The 18,964-nt window shown below is 57.0% G+C and overlaps 1 protein-coding gene across 2 annotated transcripts in view; it reads left to right on the top strand.

Moving 5' to 3' along the window:
- The window catches only part of DCHS1 (dachsous cadherin-related 1), a 78,330-nt gene that overhangs the window by 20,861 nt on the left and 38,505 nt on the right, over positions 1–18,964 (top strand). Inside the window, exons 1-2 of one of the 2 annotated variants that reach the window (XM_074571618.1) lie at positions 2,974–3,107; positions 7,323–9,133. In XM_074571618.1, the coding sequence (XP_074427719.1) occupies positions 7,382–9,133 (1,752 nt within the window). In that variant the 5' untranslated portion in view covers positions 2,974–3,107; positions 7,323–7,381. Of the gene's footprint in view, positions 1–2,973; positions 3,108–7,322; positions 9,134–18,964 lie in introns of those variants that run through there. The other variant, XM_074571611.1, reaches the window with a different exon arrangement.

Below are 18,964 nucleotides of genomic sequence, written 5' to 3' on the forward strand. Positions count from 1 at the left end.
TTTCCTCGTCTGTTGTTACCAGTTTGCCAGTCGTGTTCATCGGGGGGGCTACACTTTCTTTGACCTTCCTTTTCTGGCTGACATACCTAGAGAAACCCTGCTTGTTATTCTTTGCATCCCTTGCCAAGTTCAGCTCCAGCTGCACCTTGGCTTTCCTGACCCCATCCCTGCACAACCGGACAACGTCCCCGTGCTCTTGCCAGGATACCTGTCCCTGCTCCCGCGGCCTGTGCAGTTCCTTTTTGCCCTTTAGTTTGACCAGCACGTCTTTACTCAGCCATACCGGTCTCTTGCCTTCCTTTCCCGATTTCTTACACGCGGGGATTGAGAGCTCCTGCAATCTCTGGGAAGTGCCATTAAAGATCTGCCAGCTCTTTTAGCTTATTTCCAGTCATCAAGGACCTCTCCGAAGGCACAATTGTCTATATGGAATGGAGAGCAGCCTTGTGATCACAGCTTCGTCTTTCAGCACCATCAGCCCCATGTGTTGGATTAATATATCAAAAACTAAAAGTAAACGCATTTCAACCAGTATCAATAAAGGCATCGCCACAAATACCAATATATTAGAAACCGTGGAGGGTATATGCCTAAATCACGTTGTGGATCTTGGTCTTAGCAATGTATTAGAAAACGTTTGGCCACAAGCTGGAAATGACCTTAGAAACCACAGGAGAGGAAAAATACCTGTGTGTGAGTCATGTGTAAGAGAGTAAGATGATGCAACTAAGAAAAAGCAAATGTCATCCCTAAGTACAGCAAGCAAGAGGTTTCCAGTAGAGAAAAGAAGCCTTCCCTTAAATGCTTTTCTACAAGGTGCAGCTGACATTTCTTCAGAACACAGTGGGAATTGTGATCTGCTGCATTAAAAAGACATTAATTTCAACTGGAAGACATGCGTATGGAAGAGCGACTGGGATAACAGCAATGGGTAGCTGATCACGAGGTCAGCGTACGAGCACACGGCTTGTTTCATTTAGAAGAGGAGCTGCCGAGTGATAAATTTCCTGCTGTTTCTGAAAATATCTGGGAGGGAATAAGGTAATGTATGAAAAAAAACAATTTTAGACAAAAAATAAAGAGAAACAAAGACACGATAGCTAAATCCAGGCTGAAATATTGTTGTTAAAACTGGAGCAGATGCAAGATCACAAGGACCATCTCATTGGGAGTCAGCTCAAGACTCCCTCTAGCCCAAGATCGGGTTCCAACGGTGTCTACGAGTGGGTGCCCAGGAAGGTGTGGAAGAACAGGAGAAGCGTACGCAATAGTTCCCCTAAGTACAACTCCAGACCCAACTCTTTGTGACTCACATGAGTTCGTGAGCTGGAGGTGGTTTCCTCTGTTCAGGAACCCTCTTCTCTGAATTAATCCAAGCACCTCTTGGGCCAATTTCGAGCATCTACAGCATTTGACGGCAAGCAGTTCCCCAGGCCCACAGCCCTTCACACAAAGTCCCACCTTCTTTTATTTGTTTTGATCTTGGCTTCTGTCAGCCTCATCTCATGCCTCTTTTATATAGGAAGATACAGAGAATAAAATCAGCTCCACAAAGCTGAACAATATCCCCCTCCACAGACCACTCATGATTTCATTGTCCTCTTCCCCATTTCCCCCATTTCCCTCCTTTCCAGAATGGAGACTAAATTGTTCCGTGCACCGAAGCTGATCTGGACGTTTATCATCCTCATTCCCCCCTTCTGAACTTTTTTCCTGCCTTCCTGTGACCTTCTGAAAATAGATGTAGGAGGAAATAAACTGGATATATTAAAGCTTGGTGAATTTATGATAAGAATTGTAAGATGTGCTGTTCAGGGTCAAACGGATTTGGTTTCCCCAGGGTACCTTTAGATCAGTAACAGCAGTCCAGACTTACTTTTTATTCCTAAATACAGCTCAGCCTAAGTGGTATCCGGGAAGGGATGCAGACACACAAATCTGGAAGGGTTCCTTCTCTTTGAAATTAGTCTGGTGGTCCATATTCTCTATTTGAATTGATTGTCACCAATGGAAGAACCAAGGCATTTTCCTGATGAAGCGGACTGAGCTGTGGCACGTGATCTTCGCAATGGACCATCACAGCCAGTAGTCAACGGCAGTTTCATAAAAGAAGACGCAGCGGTGATTATTGTCCTGGAGGCTGAGTGGCTCCCAACGGACACCCCAACGCTGCTGTGACCTGGCCTGTCTGGAGCAGAGAAAGCCAGCCTGAGTGGCCAAGCTGAGCCAGGGAGGCAGAGTAGAGAGTCACTCTGACCAGAGCCTTGCCTTGTCTCTTGGTATAGACTGATGGAGCCCAAATCACTTGTGGGCAGGCGCTACAGATGGCTACAGAAGGCGCTCCCCTCCAGCCTGGACACGAGAAGCCCTGATGTGAGTCAAGGTGTTGGCAGGCTACAGTACTGGGACTCTGGGGTCTGTGCTTAGGAAGGAACTGTGGTAGAGAGAGAGCATGGGCTGTGCCTCTGCCATCGTGTCCCCACATGCCCCCAGTGTCACCCACGGCCCCCCTCCATCTCCTGCCCAGCCCTCTCCTCGCCCTGTCCCATCCCACCGCCGCTCTGCCTCTTGCTCCTGCCCGACCCCTTCCCACTTCCCCGGGCTGCCGGCGCCCATCGCTTCCTCTCCACCCCTCTTTACCCCCGTTCCTGCCCTCCCTGCCCCTCCGTGCCCTCCTTCTGCCCGACGCCGCTCCCTCGCTCCTTCGTGTCCCGCCGTGCCGTCCCGTCGCCCCGGACCCCCGCTCGGGGCCGCGCTGCCGGCGCGCTGCGGTGGCGGGGCGGGGATGGGGGCGGCGGGGGGAGCGGGGGGCTGAGGGCGGCGCTGGGTCGGGTTTCAGCAGGAGCCTCCGCGCCGAGCCAGCGCCGACCCGCCGCCGAGCGCTCCGCGGGGCGACCGCGGCACCGGGGCGGCCGCGGCACCGGGAGGCCGGCGCACCGCACAACACCGGGCGGCCGCGGCGGGGGGGGAGCACCGGAACGCGGGGGGTCCCGGGGCGGCCAGCGGTTCCGAAGCGACGGTGGCGCCGGAGCACCGGGGGACCGGAGCGGCTGCGGGACGCCTTGGCGGGGCCGGACCCTGCGGGATGTGAGCGCGGGACGCACGGTGTAAGTGCCAGCGCCGGGCACCGACCCGCTGCTGCCGCCCGCCGCCCTCGCCCGCTGCTCCGCACCGCCGCACGGCGGGCCGGGCCGGGCCGGGCCGGGCCGGGCGGGACCGGGACCGGGACCGGGACCGGGCGCTTTGTTCTGCCTCCGCTGCGCAGACAATAGGGCGGGGGGAGCGCGTGGGGGGGGCGCGCCCGCGGCGGCGCAGCACCGCGGATCCGCCGCCGGACCGGCCTCGCCCGCGGCGCGACGGTTCGGGGCTGGGGCTGGCAGCGGCGAGCGGGACGGGACGGGGCGGGCGCGGGACCGGGACGGGGACCGGGAGCCGCCGCGGGGCGGGCGCTCGGCGGGGGCGGCGAAGCAGCCGCGGAGGCGCCGGGCGGGGGCTGCGGGCCCCAGCGGAGCGGAGACCGGGGGTGCCGGGGCTCAGGCGCCGGGGGGAGTGTGCCCTGCGGGACGCCCGGGGGGTGCACGGCGGCGGGGAGCACCCGCAAGCGCTGGCCCCGGGGACCGGGAAGCCCCAGGCGAGGCGGGGAGCCCCAGGAGCCGCGGGGGGGCCGGGCTGCCCGGGAGCTCTGAGGGAGGGAGAGCCCTGACAGCCCGGGGACAGCCGCGGGGAGGGTCAGAGAAGGCCCTGCAGCACCCCTGCGAGGGGCACGCAGCGCGGCAGGGGCCAGGCGGCGGAGGGCTGGGATGGTGGGAAGTGGCTAATGCGTGAGGAAATTTTATTAGAGCTTCCTTTGTGGGCGAAGTGTTTTCAGAGACAGGACAGCCCGCAGGAAGCCCTGGAGTGGCACAGAAATGGGATGCCCAGGGATGCTAGGGGAGCTTGAGCGCGTCCTGCTGAGAGGGCGGCCGGCCCCCAGCGCTGGTCAGGGCGCAGAGCGGGTGTCAGAGGGAGGTGAGGCTGCGTGCCTGGCTGGGAGTGAGCCATAGGGTGCTGGTGTGAAGGGCGGGCTGGGAGGCGGTGGAGATGGCACGGAGATGCCTGTAGGCAGTGGCAGACTCAGTAGAGGTTGAAAGTGGGTTGTTAGCCTAAGGCGGCGCTGCGGGCAAGCCTGGGCTGCGTCTAGCTCTGAGGGCAGATAATCCAAAACTCTTGAGAGATACGTGTAAATGTAGAAGAGAAAAGCGTGTTCCAGGTCAGTGACTGGTGCTCAGCAAAGATAAGTGGGCTTCTGACTCCTTTCCTCGTCTGGACTGGAGTCTCAAAAACATCATTACATGAGTCACGGCCTCTCATGTGAGACTTTGGGTATGGCATCAGCAGCATCTGCAGCTTTGATGGAGCTTTTGCACAGCAAGCACTCTGACATCTGTTTGTGGCATGCACAGTGGGTGCCGTCTTTCCAGCTTCTCTGCTGGGGCCACTGCGGGCCTGCTGCCCCTTCCTCGCGGCTGACAGGAGACGCGAGGAGGTGCCACTGTCAGGCAGGCAGCGATGCGTGCGGTGGTCCCTCTGTAATTCCGTATCTTTTTTTACGGAGCGTAGGCTGGGCTCTCCTGGTGCCCTGGCCTGTCAGCCCTAGGCTTAGAGATGCTTACGTATCTTGCAGCGCACTCCATTTTAGCTACCCTTCCTGTCAACCTCCTTACTATGGCTCTGGACCTCCAGACGTCTCTCTGGACAGATTCTCCTGCTGGCAGTTTTCTTCAGAGGCGTCTGCTGCCATTTCTTACTCGGGAACTCGGTGCCCGATGGTGGGAGGGACAGAGGGAGCAAGGGCAGCCTGGCTCACGTTACACGGCCTGGGCCTGGACCAGTCAAGCCAGCCCCCAGCGCTGAGCTATCTGCTAATTGGAAGCAGCTGTTCAGATTTGGTGACTCTGCATCCACTGAGGTCACCGCTGTCTTCCTCTGTGACCCAAGCCCAGAAACTTCACAGGAACAGGGGGCTGCTAGTACCATGGATGGCCGTCTGCCCATCCTGGACTGGGGCAACCTGGCAGTTGCATCTCATACCCAAGAGGCAGCTCAGCTCTGAAACTGCCCGCTTGTATCCGGGGAGGCTGGAAATGGAGAAGTTTGCACAGACTTTCATCATCAGTTGCCCACGCCAAGGACCCTAATTTCTGTTCCCTGGTTGCCCCAGTGCTCTCAGCTGCTCTTCACACTCCCTAGATTCGCTTTTCAAGTTTCTCTCCTCCCCACCAGCTGCCCACAAAGCCTTGCTGTGCTCCCTTCTGCTTCTCAAGAGCCACATCACTAATCAAACCAGGTGTTTTTTTCCCCATATTTGCGCCCTGATCTGTTCCAGGCGCTACCCAAGACCTTTCAGCTTCGTCCTGTCCTCAGCCGCTGAGGTTGCCCCAGGGAGCCTTGTCCCTCTGCCTGTTTTTCTCCTCTCCTTTTTATTTAGTTTTTGTCTAACCTACTTCCAAGGCTTTAAACCCTCTGCCCTGTTACCTTCCCCTGACCCGAGCAGCTGGGTCACAGTTAGGATGGTGCGGTTTCATCACAGAAGCAAACTTGGAGCTCATTCCCCCCCCACTGCATGTTCTGGGTGTATGCAGTCACCCCCCCAGCTGGGGGTCTGTAACGAGCCCCAACAGAGGCAGATAGACCTGTCTAGGACCACTGAGCCAGGAGCCCGCAGGGATAAAAGTAACTTCTTTTGACTTCCCCCCCCAAGAGATAATGAGGATGGCTCAGTGCAAGCAGACTGTATGGATTTACTTGCCATAGACCTCAGACACTGGATGCCCATTGAAGTAAACAAAACACTTCTTTAAACACTTTGAATATTTTTCTTTCTGTCACTAACCCAGGATTTCCACAGGGAAAACCAATCCACGCAGTTGACCCAATGTGGGAAAGAGGACCCGGGAATAATCACCCTGCGTCCCCTGGAAAGGGTTAACGCTGCTGTAAGGTTCTTTAGATGAAGGGCCGACATTCTTAGTCCCCAAAGTAGGCAGTGTCAGCCACCTCCGTGTCCCCCAAGACAGGAGGTTCTTGCCGTCCTGTGTCTGACATGAGCGGCTCCTGAGTGTGGTTATGGGACCAGCAGCAAATGCTTTCAAGAGAGTCCAAGTGTGAGCTCATGCTGCCGCCATCCCTGCAGACCACTAAGCCTCGTTTACTGGGGGCTGAAAGCAGCACTGGGGCTGGTGTTCTTCGCAAGCTCCTTGACTGCTGAGTTTCACTGACTGTTCACGAGGAGGGTGGGCAGAGCCCCGGGGGGGGGGACTGACAGCCTTTGGGCGCCGGGAGCGTGTCCAGCGTGTCCAGCAGTGGTGTTGCTGCAGGGAGCTGCTCCTCCCTGCTCGTCCCTCCCCCACTGCTGCAGTGAAATGAAGCTACGGCAGGGGGAAATGGAGTGAAGGAGCCAGAACGAGCAAGGAGCAGTGAGAAGGAGACAAAGGAGGAGAGCGAGCAGTGGAGGGTGTGGGACCAGGAAGGAGCCAGAGAGCAGCTGGCAGTTCAGAGGGAGTTGCTGCGTTCCTACTGTACTGCCACCACCCTCCATGGTACCAGCTTGGGGCATCCACAGATCTCTGTGCCAGGCCAAACAATGGGCCCTGTCTGATTTTATCCTGGGCCTTCCCAGCTGTGGGTACATCCTTTGCAATGCAGCCGTTCTGATTTATTGTTCGCTGGATGTGAGCCTGCTCCAGTTCTGTTGCTCCCTCCCAGGGACACCAGATTTGCACTTCATGGGTTTTTTGGCACCTATACCCCTGTGGTCCTGAGAGGCACGCTGCTGGGGGCAGGGCGTCGGGGGGACCTCAACACCGTCGCTTGTTGAGCTCCCAATTTTACACCAGCTTTTGTCAGGGTGGAGAGGTGCTAGGCTGCTGTTTTGTCCAAAAATCTCCCTCTTCTTGCAGCCAGCCTCTCTCAGCCTCCCAGGAAGCATTCGGCTGTTAAAGGCGCAGGAACGCTCTGCTCGAGGGCAGCTGGCTCCAGGAGGGCGGCTGGTTGGGAAGAACGCTTGACTGTGTAGGCAGCAGCCTGTGTGACAGGGTACTGGCTGCTGACCTGAGCGCGGTCAGGTGTGACCTGCTTGGCTAACTTCAGATGCTGTCCCAGGCCTTCATTCTGGCCACCCTCTGCTCTGACGCGTTTTCACCTTCACTCCTTGTGAGGGATGGGTGATACAGAGCAATTGGGCAGCCGGTACTTGGCAAGCCTTCCCTCTCCATGGTTTTTTTTTCTGTCTTTCTTTTGCTGTTCCCTCTTAACCAGCGTTCTCTCTTCTGCATTCCATGCAGGATTAAAGCACACACTGCAAAGGAGATCGAGCCGCCCTCTGCTCTGCAAGTCACTAGCGATGGAGCAGATGAAGGGGTCGGCCGTGCTTCTGCTGGAGCTGCTAATTCTTGGGGGCCTGAGAGCAGGGAAGGGCTCTGCTGTCCTGGGCACCCTGGACCTACAAATAGATGAGGAGCAGCCAGCTGGCACCATCATCGGGGACATCAGTGCTGGCCTCCCCCCTGGAACTAGTGCCTACATGTATTTCATCTCAGCACAGGAGGGCAGCGGTGTTACCACCGACTTGGGGATAGATGAGAACACCGGTATCATCAAAACAGCTCGTGTCCTGGACCGAGAGACTCGGGACCGCTACAGCTTCATTGCTGTAACCCCGGAAGGCATCACGGTAGAAGTGAACATCCAAGTGAATGACATCAATGACCATGCTCCAGCCTTTCCCAAACAACACAGCACCTTACAGATCCCAGAGCACACACCCATCGGCAGCAGATTTCCCTTGGACCCAGCCTTTGATGCTGACAGTGGCCTGCTAAATACTCAAGGCTATGTGATTAAGGGGGAGAATGTGGGGCAGGCCTTCCGCCTGGAAACGCGTCGGGGACCCAATGGGGTCCTGTATTTGGACCTGGTGGTCAGCAACGTCTTGGATCGGGAGAACCGTTCATCATACTCACTGCTGTTGGAAGCCTATGATGGTGGCTCTCCTCCCCGGAGTACCCAGATGACACTGGATGTGTCCATCCAGGACATCAATGACAACGCTCCTAGTTTCAACCAGAGCCGCTATCACACTCTCATCTCAGAGAATCTGAAACCTGGCAGCAGCATCCTGCAGGTCTTTGCCTCTGACGCAGATGAAGGTGACAATGGGGATGTGATTTATGAGATCAACCGGCGGCAGAGCGATCCTGACCAGTACTTCACCATCGACTCCCGGACTGGAGTCATCAAGCTCAACAAGGGTCTGGACTATGAAGTAAGGAAGGTGCATGAGCTGGTGGTGCAGGCAAGGGATAAGGCTGTCCATCCTGAGGTCACCACAGCCTTTGTCACTATTCACGTGCGTGACTACAATGACAACCAGCCCACCATGACTATCATCTTCCTGAGTGAAGATGGCTCCCCTCAGATCTCTGAGGGAGCTCAGCCCGGCCAGTATGTGGCACGCATCTCTGTTTCCGACCCAGACTATGGCGAGTACTCCAATGTCAATGTCACACTGGAGGGAGGAGATGGCAAGTTTGCCCTCACTACCAAGGACAACATCATCTACCTGATCTGTGTGGACCAGCTTCTGGATAGGGAAGAAAGAGACTCCTACGATTTGCGAGTGACAGCTACTGACTCAGGAACACCCCCACTCCGGGCAGAATCAGCCTTTGTGCTGCAAGTGGTGGATATCAATGACAACCCTCCACTCTTCGACCAGCAGGAGTACAAACAAAGCATCCCTGAGGTTGTGTACCCAGGCAGCTTTGTCCTGCAGGTGACAGCTCGTGATAAGGACCAGGGTCCCAATGGGGAGGTGCGGTACAGTATCGTGCATGGCCGTGACACCCACTCCAGCTGGTTTGCCATTGACCCTGCCACAGGTATCATCACCACCGCCGCCCCCCTGGATTACGAGAAGGATCCTCAGCCTCAGCTGACTGTGCTGGCCACAGACAGGGGCACCCCCGCCCTCTCCTCTTCAGCTGTGGTACATGTGTCCCTGCAGGACGTCAATGACAATGAGCCAGTGTTCAGGAGTAATTTCTACAATGTTTCCCTGAAGGAGAACACCCCTGTTGGGACCTGCTTCTTACAGGTGGGTACAACTGTCAGGAGCTGAGCTTGGGGAGGGCACGGCCAGGGCTATGAGAGGCTTGGGATGGGAGTCCTGACACTGAAGGCTCTTTGGGGCGGTTGTCATGGCTTGGATGGGCAACGGTTGCAGCAGGAATGCTAGAACAGAGACCCCCGTGCGCAGTGTGGGTTGTAAACGGGGCAGAGCACTGGGTGGTATCGCTGATACTGTGGGCACACCTCGAGGATGTCCTTTGTGCAAAGCGCGGTGCTGAGCTCAGCTAAGATCGGGGCCCACTGTGCCGGTCCTCCCTTGCACAAGCGTGGAGGTGCCTTGCGGGCCAGGACACTCCAAATGGTGCTCAGGAACATGGGTAAGACCTCTCGGAAGCTGCTTGTAGCCAAGCTGCTAGCTTCTCTCTTGCCCAGTGAAGTCCTTAGCCTAAGTTCATCAGTGTTTGTAAGGCTGGTTGTGAACATTAGCATTAATTATGCACAACTGTTCATCGTGTGAACGGCACCTGTGGGCTTTGAGCTGAGACCGGTGCTGTATCAGCCTTCATGTAGTGAGAGGTCGCAGGTGAGGCTGGGAGAGGTGCTGCCCTTCTGGCAGGTCCTGCGGCCCTCGAGATGTGCCAGTGATGCCATTTGTGTTTTGTATGTTTTGTGTTCCCTGCTTTTGCCGTTTCGATCGCAGCTCAGGCCCCGGAGCCCTGGTTGCTGGAGACAGGCGATGCAGCCCTTCTGAGTCAGGATGGGGGGGACGTGGGGCTTGGGGCCGACAGTGGGGACCTGCCGTGGTGGTGCCAACCAAGGCAGCGTCCAGATTGTCTGTGAAGCTTGGGGCGCTTCTTTGCTGGAGTCGTGGGGCACTGGGATGTCCGTCTGGGGCCGTGAGGGGCTCTGGGGCCAGGTGGTGAGCGGTGTGCATGGGGCCAGCAGAAATTCTGGACCCATGAGAAGGTCCTGCCACCTGGCCAGGGAAAAAGGCCTCTAGGTGGGCCTGGAGGAGAAAGTTGAGTCAGCGAGAAAACCCAGCGTATGGCCATGCTTTGTGCGCGCTGCTGGGGCGTGGGGGCTGTGAGCGCATGGGCTGGTGAGTGTGGGCCGCGTAGGGTGCGGGAACGAGGGGACGGAGGGTATGGGAGGGGAGCGCTGGAGGGGGGCTTGTGGGGCGGGTGAGTGCAGGGGACGGGGGGCAGGAGCACGGGGGAGAGTGCGTGGGTGAGGGGAATTGGGTGGGAGCAAAGGCCGGGTGTAGAATAGAGAAGGGACATGGGGCAGGGGCAGGTTGAGGATGGGGCAGACCTAGGTGGGGGTAGGGGATCATTCAGGGTGGGACTGGGGGGGGGGGGAAGTCTAGGCAGAAGAAGTGGGTGGGAGATGAGGAGGAACATTTGGGTGGGAGAGGATTTGGGTTTGATCCGCGCAGGCCAGCTCTCCGCGCTGTCCCAGGTGAGCGGGGATGGGGATAGGGACTGGACCAGGGCTGGGGACAGAGATGGGGAAGGGGTCAAGAGTGGGCTTCAGGGAGAGGGTGGCAGTGGAGGAGCCGTGTGTCCCTGGGCGAGCGTGGAGGCCCCAGGCGTGTGCAGGGATGTCTCGGCTGCAGCAGCCCCCGAAGGGAGGCCCCCCTCTCTCTCCTTCTCCGTGCCTTCCTGCTCAGTGCCGCTTGCCGTGTGGGAAGGCGTTCTGGAAATGCAATCGGAGATGGCGGCTGGGCTCCTGACTGCGAGCGCGGGGACAGGCGGGAGGGAGAGCAGGATGTGTGGAGTAGCTGGGGCGGTGCAGGGCCATGGGGATGGCGCAGAGAAGCTGGTCCAGCGATGGCTGCCTGGGATGGTGAGGCCGGTGTAGCGCAGGGGCCAGCCCAGCTCCGCGCTGCGCAGGGGAAGGTGCTGGCCCAGCGGCCGGCGGCGACTGAGGGTTTGGCCAGATTTCGATGGTCTTGGCTCGGCCCTCGTGTTTCGTTTGGAAACGGCGCGTCTGGGCTGAGCACAGGTAACTCCCGCGTGGCCTCGGCACAAAGCAAACAGCTCACACATCTGCTGCTGCTTCCTCTGAGCCGGGAAACGTGAGAGGATGGGAAAGGAGGCTGGCCAGGCTGCCGGCTCGGCACCGGGCCGCAGCGGGAGCGAGCCAGGTCGGGGAGCCGGGTAGAGCCGGGGCAGGGAGCCCAGGTCCCAGAGCACAGCTGCCGGCATGGCCACCCCTCAGACACGGCACTCCTGTTGCCCCAAACAGGAGGGCTTCAGAGGTGCTGTCAGGGTCTGTGGTGGCCAGCAGCCATCACCGTGTCCCACGGGGTCACCCATGTCAGGTGCGTGTGCAGTCGCTCCTACTTGACTCCATCTGTCCGTGGCTTCTAAGCATCAGGGCTCGTCCTGCCCTGGGAGGTTGAAGGGTCTCTGTCAAGGTCTGGATTTGGTCCAGACTCGCATAACGGTCAAGAGAGCTTAAGCCACGGGCAGGCCCTGCCAGCGTGCTGTGCAGGACACAGGGCAGCCTCCAAGGTCAGCACAGAAGGGAATGGGTTCACTTCTCCATCTGTCATGTTTCCAAGCAAGAAACCCTGGGAGGACCAGGTCTAATTTCAAATGGTAACATCCGCTCTCCATGGGCAGGACAGAACAATGGGGAAGGGGGCAATCCATGTGAGTGACCAGAAGAGACTTGAAGAACGGCAGCGGGTCTCCTGCTCCCTTGCACACACCGTCCTCTCCGCCAGGTCGATCTTTGTGTTTGGTGTACGAACAGAGACAAGCAGAGCAGGTTGCTGGCCTGAGCTCCCAAGAAAGAAAAAGGATCTCGTAACATCTTCTTCATTTATTACACACGTTTATCATGGTCCGGGTCCCACAGTAGCAGACACTGCACGAGCACTAAGCAAAGGAAATAGCAAACTCACAGTTCAAGCCTGAGATGAGAGAGAAACACCAGTGGAGAAGGAACCCCGGGGAATCAGTGAACACAACGCTGAGGGATAGTCACTGACTGCTTGTCTCTGTTGCTCTCTGTGGCCATGAGTTGATAATAAAGAAGCTTTAGGGCTCATCGGGCTACATTCAAATGCTGTGGTTACATGATGCGAAGCACTGTTTGGTATAAATTCACCCTGCTGTCTTAAATTTGTTTTAAACATTTGACTTTGTACCAGCAAGCTGCAAGCATGGTCAGATATTGTCTTTCTGGGCCTTTCTAACTTTTCATGCTAAATCAAGTATTGTCTGTCCTCTGGCAGCCAGCGTAAAGCGCAGAGAGCTGTGTAAACCCCATGTTGTGAGCACGGGCTGATTTGACAGAAATGTGAATGAAATGAGATGGTGGATTATTGATTCTTGCGTGGATCCAACATCAGTGGGTTTGGATTCAGGGTCTACATATTTTCTTTGCATCCATACGTACAATTGTTGGGGAACAAGAACATCAGAAATCAAGAGCTGACCAGTAACACACCTAACGTACAGTCTTACCTTGCAGTTTTGAGGACAAGTCTGATGAGTTTTGGAGTTTGAGTGCTGATTTGTGATTCGGTGGCCCCGGCGGTGGGCAGCCTCTTGGGCTGTGCCCCAGATACAAAGACCTGCATGAAGCGCTGTAGGCTAGGCCAGGCCACATCTGCTGTGTTTCTGCAAGAGAGCCTTGACGGATGATCCTGGTGCGTCGGTTGTGCTACTGAAGGGGGCTGCTGTGAGAGGACACGGGGAGTAGCCGTGCATGGGGACTGGAACAGCAAGAGGACTAATGCTCACCGACTTTGCTGCCAAAGAGAGTGGCGGGAGGTGGGGAGGACATGACTACATGCATTCGTTTTCTTGGGGCAAGGGATTTAGCATTAACCTATTTTCAGACCTTTGCACGACATAAAACAGGCCTCCCCCCTCCTCAGAAAGAAGAAGTGGAGCTTCCTGAGGCAAGATGGGGAGACGCCTGTGAGCTTGCAGTGAGGGGAGGGAGCGCATCATGCTCTGGGAGAGCGGGCGGTAACGTGGGGGTGTCTGGGGGTACGCAAGGAGTGGGGACACGGGGGAGATGGTGGTACATGGGGAGGTTGTGGGGGAGGTGAGTGCTGTTGTTACCGCCAGAAGAGCTGCATTTGTTCCAAATTCCTGTGAAAGTTATTTCCTTGCGCTGCCAGCAGCCTCCTCCTGGGCTTGGCACAGCAGCCAGCGCCATGATTAATTCAAGTAGCATTTCCCCTGGAGCTGCAGCAGCTTTTCCACTGCAGCCGAGAGGCCCCAGCCCCTCGCGCTCCTCTCCCCCATGCTCTGCTCCTCCCCCAGCCCCTCGCACAGCTCCCTCCTTCCTCTCCGCCATCCCCAGCCCCTCGCAGCTGCCCCTTTTCCCTCACCTCTGCTTCAGCCCCAGGCCCCACGTAGCTCCTCTTCCTCCCACGGCCCTCGCTCACGCCCTCCCTCCTCCGTGTCCACCCGCTGCCCCACACCTGCGCGCGCTGCCCTGCGGGGTGACAGTCCCTGCGCCTCCCTCCCGCAGCCCCAGCCCGCCAGCGTCTCCCACCCCGTCCCTCTTGTTCTCTCCACACCCCTTGGCTGCTGCCAGCTGCTGTTGCCTGCTCCCCCCGGGGACCCCGCTGTTTTGCCCCCCGGGCAGCTCTCGCTGGCAGCGCTCGCCCTCACCTGCGTGGCCCTTGGGACATCCCTGCCTGGTCCCCCAGGGTCTCCCTGCACGGCATGCTCGATCTCGTGCTGCCCTGAGCCCCTCTCTCGCCTGCGTGTCTTGCCCGTCTGTGTCCCATCTCGCTCGAAACCCAGCCCAACACCCTGGTTTGGAGTCCTTCTTGGCATCAGTGTCCCCCGGGAAGCCGTGGCCAGACCCTGTCACTTGCCACCCTGCGCTGCTGCTGGCCCGCTCGAGCCCCCCACCTTGAGCACTCTTCTTCCTCTCCAGAGGCCCAGCTCCCGAACTCCTGCCTGTTCTGTTGGGGCTCCCAGTGCCCTGCAGCTCCCGTTTCACCTCCCCGCTGCCCCACCAGAGAGGACACCTGGGTGCCCGTGCGCGAGCCTTGCTCCTCGTCTTTCTGTGCCTTACTCTGCCCCTCTGCTCGGAGGGGGGGCCCAGGAGGGCAGTGTTCACCCCCAGGCTCCTGCAGCCTGCTGCCCAGCCTCACCCTCCGTGGTCCTACCTCCCTGCCAACATCCGAGAATAAACTGCTTCCCCTCCTCCTCAAAACCCAGGGCTTTATCCCATCCCAGAGCAGTGCTGGAGGCCATCGTCTGCCCCTGTTCTCCATACGTGGCCGTGTATGGCTGTGGCAGCCCTGCGCCTGTCTGTGCCCAGGCTGTGGCTGTGGGGCCGCCAGCCAGAGCCCTCCCCGTGCCCTGTGGGGCGCCAGCGGTGGGAGCAGGCAGAGCCTACAGCCGTGCAGAGGCTCCCCCCGGACATGGCGCTCCCGCAGCCTCGGGGTCTGACCCTCGCCTCGGCCACGTGTGCTGGACAATCGCTGGGGCCGAACCCTGACCCCGCCGACTCCCCCGAGGCTGGAGCATGCTGGAGGCTGGGACGCGGCCCGGGAGCCAGAGACGGCTCCTGAAATAGCAGCCGTGGCCGCTCCCTGGCTGCTTTTAGCTGGTCAGCAGCTGTGCCAGGGCTGGGGAGGGCAGGACGCCTGGCACACACTCAGGCAAAGGGAGCGCCGTGCGTGGGATCGTTGACCACACTGGCGCCAGCCTCCCCTCCTCTCCCACCAAGAGCCGTCACTCCGAGGGGCGGGAGCCCAGAGCCAGATGTTTGCCAAAGCCACAGCGTAACATGTGCGTAGCAGAGATCCAGCCAGGGCAGGGCTCCAGATGAGCTCCCTGCCTGCTGACTGTGCTCGCTGGAGGTGGGGAGGACAGCCAGAGAATGGAGGCCCGAGCTGCTGAGGAGAACTCCATCCCTTTCCAGCACCGGGGACTGTGTACCGGGGTCAGCAGTAAGGCTGGGAGGGCAAGGGATGGCCGCGTTTGAAGGGCTCCGGTGTTGTGCTCCAGATGGGTCTGTGGGAAGGAGAAGCCTTGATTCCTACAGGTGATGCAGCTGAGGACCCCACTGTGGGGCTGTGCCTCTCCGTCCATCCCCGACTCTGGGGAACGTAAGAGCTTTGTGGTGCCTTGGCTCCACTCATCCCTCCTGTCTTGCTGAGGGACCAGGAGGAGGGCGTGAAATAACAAGGCCTCAATGTCCATCTTTGTCCTCCCAGTTCTCCATGCAGTGGGGAGAGGCACGCTTGCCCTGCACCTGCCCTCCTTCCCTGATGGCACTCATAGCCCCCTAAAACTGGTGTTCTGGTTTCTTTCTGCCTAACCCTGAGCCATCTTGGTGCTCTTTGTCATCCACTTCTGCTCTACATTGGCCACAGCACTCCCATGAGGTGCTCGTCGGCCCAGCTGCAGTAGCTGCAGGGTGCACCAGCGAAGTCTTCTCACCAAACCTGCAGGGAAGAAGGGGCAGGTAGCAGATGCTGCTGCACAGTGCTGTCAGGGCTGCGGTGCAGGGCTGGTGGAGCCGATCAGCTCTCCAAAAGACTAATTGGAGCTAAATGGGGAACTGGGAGATTCAGGAGGGCCTTTGACTGGAGCTCACAGAACAGTCAAGTTTGGAAGGGACCTATTGAGATGATCTAGTACAAGCTCCCCTGCTCAAGCAGGGCCATCCAGAGCTGGTTGCCCAGAACCATGTCCAGATGACTTTTCAATGCCTCCAAGCATGGAGACTCCACCTCCTCCCTGGGCCAGAGCTTGGTCTCCCTCACAGTGAAAAAGTGCTTACTGATGTTCAGAGGAAGCCTTCTGTGTTTCAGTTTGTGACCACTGCCTCTGGTCTTGGCACTGGGCACCACGGGGAAGAGCCTGACTCCATCCTTTTGGTGTCCTCTTTCATGTGTGGATGATCTCCCCCCTCAGTCTTCTCTTCTCCAGGCTGAGCAGTCCCAGCTCTCTCAGCCTTTCCTCATAGGAGAGATGCTCCAGTCCCTTCATCATCGTCGTGGCCCTTCACTGGACTCTCTCCCACTATGTCCCTCTCTCTCCTGTCCTGGGGATCCCACCGCTCCAGCTGCGGCCTCACCACTGCCGAGTAGAGGGGCGGGATTGAGTAGATTGGGCGTCCACCGGGACCCCCCCGGTCCTTTTCTGCCAAGCCGCTTTCCAACTGGGTGGCCCCAGCATATGTCCTTGCCCCAGGTTGTTCCTCCCCGGGTGCACTTCCCCTTGTTGAACTTCATGAAACTCCTCTCCGTCCATTTCTCCAGCCCCTCAAGGTCCTTTGGATGGCAGTATATCGGCCATTCCTTCCAATTTGGTGTCATCAGCAAACATGCTGAGGGTATGCTCTGCCCCCTCATCCAGACCATTAATGAAGATGTTAAACAGGACTGGACCCAGTATTGACCCCTGGATTACACTGCTAGCTACTGGCCTCCAAGTGGACTTTGTGGCCCTCATCACCACTCTCTGAGCTGAGCCATTCGTCCAGTTTTCAATCCACCTCACTGTCTGCTCGTTCATCAACACCTTGTCTATGAGGATCTTACAGGAGGCAGTGTCAAAGGCCCTACTGAAGTCCAGGTAGACAATACCCTCTGCTTTTCCTTCATCTACCAGGCCAGTCATTTAACAAGTTGGTCAAGCATGACTTCCTCTTGGATGAAGCCATGCTGACTACTCCTGATCTTTTTCTTGTCCTTCATGTTCATGGAAATGGTCTCCAGAATTAGCTGCTCCATCACCTTCCCAAGGATCACAGTGAGCTTGACTGGCCTGTAGTTGCCTGGGTCCTCCTGCCTGCCCTTCTTGAAGATAGGAGTGACATTTACATTCCTGCCGCCTTTAGGCACTTCTCCCAAATATTATGATTGAGAAAAGATTATTGAAAGTGGCCTCACAGTGACATCTGCCAGCTCCCTTGGTGCTTGTGGATTCATCCCATCAGGGCCCATGGACTTAACGTATGTCCAGTTTGCTTAAGAATTCACTGACCTGATCCTCTTCAACAAACAGTACATCTTTCTTGCTCCAGGCTTCACACCAGTCTCTGGGACCTGGAATTCCTAAAGACCGGTCTTACTAGTAAAGACTGAGGGAAAGAAGGCATTAAGTACCCCTCATTGCAGAGGGCTTGGACTAGATGACATTTAAAGGCCCCCTCCAACCCAAACCGTTCTATGATTCTATGATTTTTAGTGCAAATACAGCAGTAGCATATCCCAGCCTATCCACTACACTGTGGAGTTCCTCTTGCATTTACGGTCACAGAATCACAGAATCACGGAATGGTGGGGGTTGGAAGGGACCTCTGGAGACCATCCAGTCCCACCCCCTGCCAGAGCAGGGTCACCCAGAGCAGGTGGCACAGGAACGTGTCCAGGCGGGTTTGGAATGTCTCCAGAGACGGAGACTCCACCACCCCTCTGGGCAGCCTGTGCCAGGGCTCTGCCACCCTCACAGGAAAGAAGTTCCTCCTCATGTTTAGGTGGAACTTCCTATGCTCAAGTTTGTGCCCGTTACCTCTTGCCCTGTCCTCGGACACCACTGAAAAGAGCCTGGCCCCATCCTCCTGACACCCACCCTTTCAGTATTTATAAGTGTTGATAAGATCCCCCCGTCAGACGTCTTTTTTCCAGACTGAAGAGACCCAAATCCCTCAGCCTTTCTTCATCAGAGAGCTGTTCCAGTCCCCTAATCCTATCCCTTTTGCTCCTGCCTCTCATCCTGTAGGCCTTTCCCAGTTCTCCTCCCTGGCACACAGATGGTGATTGTGCCAAATTGCAGCTATTTTATTATTTTATTTTAACATATTGCATTTTTGTGTGGTTTTCAGTTTGCACATTTCTCCCGCTGGCGTGCCTTTTACATACAAGCATTCGCACGACTGTCATGATATTCCCAAGCCTGAGTTTACAGTAGCTGTCTAATCACGTCCCTAAATATTCACTGTTTGTCATGCATATAGACTTGCGAACATCCTAAGCCTTTTTATAGTGGTCACAAACAACTTCTGTAGACATGGAGAAGCTGCCCAACGTACAAAACATCCTGCTGGGGTTGTCTGTGAGGGCTCACTGCCCACCCAGCAGCTGTCAGCGTTTGAGCGCCTTTGTCCCCTCTCCTGGGGCATGGCTGCAGCGCTGATTAACAACTGCCTATACTAAATATCTTGTCTCCCAAGTCTGCAGTGAAATGCAGCTTTTCCCCTAAGGATGCTGTTGGTTTCCGGCCCTGGAATCGGTCTCCAGCTGGATCTCCAGGTTGTCTCCTTCCTTCGGCAGCATCAGGATGCTGGCCTCTGGTTCAGGCTGTCCCCTCACATTGAAGTGGCTTATCCTCCCTGGCTTCTCCTGCCTCTCCCTCCTCTTGCTTCGCTTGGCGAGTAAGCAAAATCTTAATTCCCCTCTGTCAGGTTTTCCCTTGCAGCCCAGCTCTTGGTTTGTGCTGCTGTTCTCTCTTGTATTCTCTTCTTATTTCCCTTGTCTGGTGTAAGGAAGAAACAACAAAAACCAAGCATACAACCCATTTCCCAGTAACCGCAAAATTGCCAGCCTATCTCGTTAGGACTCAAGCATGAACTAGGACTGAAACATTAACTCGTGAAGGGCACAGGATCCTGCCGACCACTGCTGTCTTTTGCCTTAGTGTAAACTTCTTCCAAGCCAAGTACGGTGGGTGTCTCATGGCCCTTGGGAAAGGGGTTGGCTCATGCTTATTTCTCCCTTCCCCGGTGAGTATTTTCACTCTTTGGCTACGTAGCACCTGGGAACCCTCAGCCTCTGCCAGCACAAGGAGGTTTTACCCTTGCTCTTTCCAGGAGTGGAAAGAGTTGTATGAAAGATGGACCCTGGACATGCTGGAACTGTGAA

Source organism: Larus michahellis, chromosome 1 (genome assembly GCF_964199755.1).
Source record: "Larus michahellis chromosome 1, bLarMic1.1, whole genome shotgun sequence".
Taxonomy (NCBI): domain Eukaryota; kingdom Metazoa; phylum Chordata; class Aves; order Charadriiformes; family Laridae; genus Larus; species Larus michahellis.